The 6,645-nt window shown below is 35.1% G+C and overlaps 1 protein-coding gene across 2 annotated transcripts in view; it reads left to right on the top strand.

The window, feature by feature from the left end:
* braf (B-Raf proto-oncogene, serine/threonine kinase) overlaps positions 1–6,645 on the top strand; it is a 350,871-nt gene that overhangs the window by 90,481 nt on the left and 253,745 nt on the right. For both annotated transcript variants that reach the window (XM_039769464.1, XM_039769465.1), the window contains exon 2: positions 5,687–5,788. In XM_039769464.1, the coding sequence (XP_039625398.1) occupies positions 5,687–5,788 (102 nt within the window). The remainder of the gene's footprint in view (positions 1–5,686; positions 5,789–6,645) is intronic.

Genomic DNA, 6,645 nt, shown 5'->3' with positions numbered 1-6,645 from the left:
TAATGGATACTTTATTAGCCATCAATGATTGTTTTGGTAAAGCCATACTCAGTGTATTCATTAGATGAGCGGTAAAAAGTAACAGCGAGGGAGGATGCAGGCTGTAGTGCTTGCGTCAACTCTATTTGAATTGCGCGATCACATTTGAAAAAATATATCTTTTCAAGTTCTATTTAGTCCATATGTGTCAAACTCAAGGGCCACGGGCCACATCCGGCACGGCGTGTAATTATATCCGGCCCGAGATCATTTTATATACTGTATTATTGTTATTAATGGCCCAGGTATATGAAGCGCTGGTAACACAATAAACTACAGATCCCATAATGCAGCGCTTCAGCTGCCTTGCGAACACTTATTGCGAAGCTAGCTCACGCGATGCTGGAGAAAAGTTCATTCTGAAAATAGAGCCTTTAAAAGCGATGGGAGGCTGAGTATATGTTTACTGAACCCGTGTGTCTCATTTGTGGAGCTAATGTGGCTGTAATTACAGAATTTAATCTAAGGCGGCACTATGAGACAAAACATCAGGGTAACCTGAATGCAATGCAGAAGATACAGAAAGCAGAATAATTAAATAAGAATCTGACACTTCAGCGGACGTTTTTACCCGTGCACAATCACAAAGTGATTTCAAGTGAAGCTGCTTTTATGAGAGACACAAATGCACCAGTGCAACTTTCCCCTCTTTCCCTGTTGCCAAGTAATGTTAAACCAAGTCGTCACTACGGTGTTCCCAAATCGCACTTTGCTGATAAACTGGCGCACTGAGTTTGCGGCGCTTTGGTGACTTTGAAGAACAAAAAGTCCGTCTACATGCGGCTCGAACCTTGTGCATGTTTGGTAGCACATATCTGTGTGAGAAGCTCTTCTCAGTGATAAAGACTAACAAAACAGCACACAGGAGTCACCTCACTGATGAGCACCTGCAATCCATCCTGAGAATCTCCACAACACAGAACCTCACAGCAAACAGAAGCGAACCTGTGGCCAAAAAGATGCCAGGCGTCCAGCTCTAAAATGACATATGAGCAAAGACAACTGAATGATTTGATTTGTTATTGCTGAAAGGAACACATTTTATTTATATTTCCAGGTTTTGTTATGCAGCATGTTCATATTTGAATTTGTATAATTTTGACAGGATATATTTTTATGGAGAGCAAAATCTTTTGGGATATTTAAAATCTAAGTTTATTTTTATATAAAATTACATAAGAGTAAAGAAATTTGAATGTTTGTTCTTTTAATGTTTACTTTATTTCTAACTTGTATAATTTAGACAGGATATATTTTTATGGAGAGCAAAATATTATAAGTTGTTTAAGGTTTGAGTTGATTTATTCAGGAATAATATTCCTGTCTGTTTTTACCATTCCTACCAAAGATATTTCTGTCGACTAAATAAAAGTTCCTTCTATTTAAAATTTAAATAGAACTTGAACAAATCTGATAGTTCATAATATCCACGCAGACTTGCGTAAGGCGGAGTTATCCATTTTAACAAGCAGCGTATTGCACTGATCTGAAATAGCTGTGTGTGTATATATGTAGATATGTATGTATATGTATATATATGTTTATATATGTGTGTGTGTATGTGTATATATATATATATATATGTATTTGTGTGTATATATATGTGTGTGTGTGTATATATGTGTATATGTATAGATATGTATAGATATATATGTTTATGTGTGTGTGTAAATATATATATAATGACAGCAACACTCATCACTCACAACAGTGACAAAACAATTCACTACTTCTCGCTGCGAGCAGGTATTTTTGCTAGTATATATATATATATATATGTATATAATATAATATACATATATATATATATATATGTATATATATAATATATATATATATATATATATATATATATATATATATATAATACTAGTAAAATACCCGCTTCGCAGGAGAAGTAGTGTGTTAAAGAAGCAATGAAAAGAAAAGGAAACATTTTGAAAATAACGTAACATGATTGTCAATGTAATTGTTTTGTCACTGTTGTGAGTGATGAGTGTTGTTGTCATATATATATATTTACACACACACATAAACATATATATATACATATTTATACATATACACATATATACATACATATATATATCTACATATACACACATACATACATACACACACATAAATACACACAAATACATATATATATATACATACACACACACATATATAAACATATATATACATATACATACATATCTACATATATACACACACAGCTATTTCAGATCAGTGCAATACGCTGCTTGTTAAAATGGATAACTCCCGCCTTACGCGCAAGTCTGTGGATATTATGAACTATCAGATTTGTTCAAGTTCTATTTAAATTTTAAATAGAAGGAATTTTTATTTAGTCGACAGAAATATCTTTGGTAGGAATGGTAAAAACAGACAGGAATATTATTCCTGAATAAATCAACTCAAACCTTAAACAACTTATAATATTTTGCTCTCCATAAAAATATATCCTGTCTAAATTATACAAGTTAGAAATAAAGTAAACATTAAAAGAACAAACATTCAAATTTCTTTACTCTTATGTAATTTAATATAAAAATAAACTTAGATTTTAAATATCCCAAAAGATTTTGCTCTCCATAAAAATATATCCTGTCAAAATTATACAAATTCAAATATGAACATGCTGCATAACAAAACCTGGAAATATAAATAAAATGTGTTCCTTTCAGCAATAACAAATCAAATCATTCAGTTGTCTTTGCTCATATGTCATTTTAGAGCTGGACGCCTGGCATCTTTTTTGGCCACAGGTTCGGTTCTGTTTGTGTGAGGTTCTGTGTTGTGGAGATTCTCTGGATGTATTGCAGGTGCTCATCAGTGAGGTGACTCCTGTGTGCTGTTTTGTTAGTCTTTATCACTGAGAAGAGCTTCTCACACAGATATGTGCTACCAAACATGCACAAGGTTCGAGCCGCATGTAGACGGACTTTTTGTTCTTCAAAGTCACCAAAGCGCCGCAAACTCAGTGCGCCAGTTTATCAGCAAAGTGCGATTTGGGAACACCGTAGTGACGACTTGGTTTAACATTACTTGGCAACAGGGAAAGAGGGGAAAGTTGCACTGGTGCATTTGTGTCTCTCATAAAAGCAGCTTCACTTGAAATCACTTTGTGATTGTGCACGGTAAAAACGTCCGCTGAAGTGTCAGATTCTTATTTAATTATTCTGCTTTCTGTATCTTCTGCATTGCATTCAGGTTACCCTGATGTTTTGTCTCATAGTGCCGCCTTAGATTAAATTCTGTAATTACAGCCACATTAGCTCCACAAATGAGACACACGGGTTCAGTAAACATATACTCAGCCTCCCATCGCTTTTAAAGGCTCTATTTTCAGAATGAACTTTTCTCTCCAGCATCGCGTGAGCTAGCTTCGCAATAAGTGTTCGCAAGGCAGCTGAAGCGCTGCATTATGGGATCTGTAGTTTATTGTGTTACCAGCGCTTCATATACCTGGCCATTAATAACAATAATACAGTATATAAAATGATCTCGGGCCGGATATAATTACACGCCGTGCCGGATGTGGCCCGTGGCCCTTGAGTTTGACACATATGGACTAAATAGAACTTGAAAAGATATATTTTTTCAAATGTGATCGCGAATTCAGATAGAGTTGACGCAAGACTACAGCCTGCATCCTCCCCTCGCTGTTACTTTTTACCGCTCATCTAATGAATACACTGAGTATGGCTTTACCAAAACAATCATTGATGGCTAATAAAGTATCCATTATTCGAGTATGTAGATCGGAATATATATATACATATATATATACCCGCCAGATCGCAGCGAGAAGTAGTGTGTTAAAAAGCTAGAAAAGAAAAGGGAACATTTTAAAATAACGTAACATGACTGTCAATATACAGTATTTGTTTTGTGAGTGTTACTGAGTGTTGCTGTCATCAAGGATTTGATTATCATTATTTCTTTCAATCAGGCTCGTATTTGTAGGATGTGTTGTGTTCAAGTTACATTCCGTGTTTGTCAATCGCTGTAAAGATGACAGGTTTCTTTCATCGATTCGCTTCTTACTGCATCAATAAACAGCTCGCCTTCTTCTTTATCTGAGACCTGACACACTGCATGCACGGTTTTTTACACTGTCTTCCTTTAGCGGACATTGACTTTTTCCACCGCGGTGCTTTGTTTCCGCAGTAGCTGGATTTATGAATATGCTTATCAGACGCCTCATATTTTTGCTGCCTTTTCAATTGTGTAATTCGTTTTTGTTCAGCTTTTGGAACTGTTGCCTTTATCTCTGCACTGCGCCAGTTCACGGAGCCGCCGTGTACATGCATCAAGGTTCCCAGCTGTGCTGGTGCCATCTCGCTATGTCCATGGCTGTATTTAATGTTACCTTAGTCCTGGCACTTAAAACTTTCTCTCGCAGTTTCGCTTGAGTTTGTGTCAAACACCACCCTGACCATCTCATCTTCCTCTGCATAAGCACAGTCCTTAACCCGTGAATATTTAGTGGAGTTTGCTATTGATTGCCGCTGACGGACGGCCTTATATGGGCAGGCACTAAATTACAAACGCCAGCGCAGCCTGTCTATGAACTTAATTTAAAGTGTAGGTTTACATCGCTTTGTTTCCGTAGCAGAACTCATGAATATGGTTGTATATGTCACTCGCCGCTTCTTATTGTTTCGCTGCCTTCTCAATTATATAATGCATGTTTTCTTCAGCGCTTTTGAGGTCTTCCTGGTTTTCTATGTACTGCGGATTACGGGAGGCGTGATGATGTCACACGAAACTCCTCCCACGGCGTTGAAGCTCATCTCCATTACAGTAAATGGAGAAAACTGCTTCCAGTTATGACCATTACGCGTAGAATTTCGATATAAAACCTGCCCAACTTTTGTAAGGAAGCTGTAAGGAATGAACCTGCCAAATTTCAGCCTTCCACCCACACGGGAAGTTGGAGAATTAGTGAGTGAGTGAGTGAGTGAGTGAGGGCTTTGCCTTTTATTAGTATAGATATATACATATATAATGTGTGTATATATATATATATATATATATGTATGTATGTGTGTGTGTGTGTGTGTGTGTGTGTGTGTATATATATATATATATGTGTGTATATATGTATACAGTGAGGTGTGAAGTTTAATTGGTTATATAGTCATTAATTCCCATTGTTGAACTGGGGTGGGGTTTGGGAATATGCACTACAGCATTTAAACATTTTACAACCTCAGTCATTTCTAACCTTCTTAGTTCTGAACATGGTTGCTTAGGGCTGCTGGAACCTATCCCATGCAGCATAAGGCAAGCCTATACAGTTGTAATTCCAATATAAGAAAAATATCTGTTTTTGACCATTTAACTAACTTTGACATATGAGAGTGCATACTCTCTTTATGATCAAAATGAGAATGTGTTATATAAGACTGGCAGAGTGCATTGAGTATTTGGATGTTATTGTTAAAACTTCACTTTTTTCATCTGTTTTAAATGTAATACTATTAACTTTAAACCTTGTTACCTAATGTGAAAGTACTTATTTTTACTACCACTAAAACTTCCAAATCCAGTTCAGTTTATCTTAATTTTCTGAGACATGTTATGGGATTCTAGGTCCAGAATATATTTGGTGAAATTGTATATTTTCCATTTGCAGGTATGGAATATTAAGCAAATGATTAAGTTGACACAAGAGCATTTAGAAGCACTATTAGAAAAATTTGGAGGCGAACACAACCCCCCATCAATATATTTAGAAGTAAGTTGAAGTTTCTAAACTTTTCTGAATTTGAAATGTCATAATAATAGCACTGTCCCCTTTTTATGCATTAAGTTGCAATATACAATTTGATAATATGAGAATTCTCAAATTAAAGGTAAACCTGACCTCTGAGAAATTGCATTGTACTAATGAAATACTGTTATTGCTTTAAAGTATACCTGTTGTTATTATTGTAAAAGATAACCATTATTTTAAGTTTTATTTGAAAGACTTCAGCCTTGTAAAATATATTTTTTTCCTTTATTGAAATATTATCCTTTTATCCTTTGAATATACTATGTGCTACTGAAACATTGATATTCTTAGAAAATATCAACAAAAAACTGTATAAAATAGAATTACACCAATAAACTCTGATAATCTGGGAAAAATTTTTATTCTAGTACATTTATTTCTATATGATTATTTTAATCTAATACTTACTGAGTATTCTGTTTCTAGGAATTGATGCAACCTTTACTCTAGCACAGATAACAGTAAATAGGATAAAAGTATGTGCTAAAGTTGTACTGATCCTGTAGGTCTTTGGTTATGGCCTGCCTTGTTCAATTCAGGCCACAAGTTTTCAGTTAACTGAGATGGCTCTGCCAAACATTGATTTTGATCTTAATAAAGTAAACCTTTTTTTTCATTTTGGTCAAAGTTTTTTGTCAATTTAAAAGCTCACTTATGATAGATTATATTTGTCTGTTAGTTGTATCCAAGCTTTTATTTAAAGTATTTTGAGTTAGTGATGTCATTGATTTTAACAAGAGTCCCTGGACTTTTTGTGACTGACAGATGCATGTGGAGGTACTGTATATCTGTGGGTATGCTCACTTTTCCTCATCTTG

The sequence above is a fragment of the Polypterus senegalus genome, chromosome 11 (assembly GCF_016835505.1).
Source record: "Polypterus senegalus isolate Bchr_013 chromosome 11, ASM1683550v1, whole genome shotgun sequence".
Lineage (NCBI taxonomy): Eukaryota > Metazoa > Chordata > Cladistia > Polypteriformes > Polypteridae > Polypterus > Polypterus senegalus.
The sequence above is the reverse complement of the archived record's forward strand: the minus strand, read 5'-3'. Positions and strand labels throughout refer to the sequence as shown.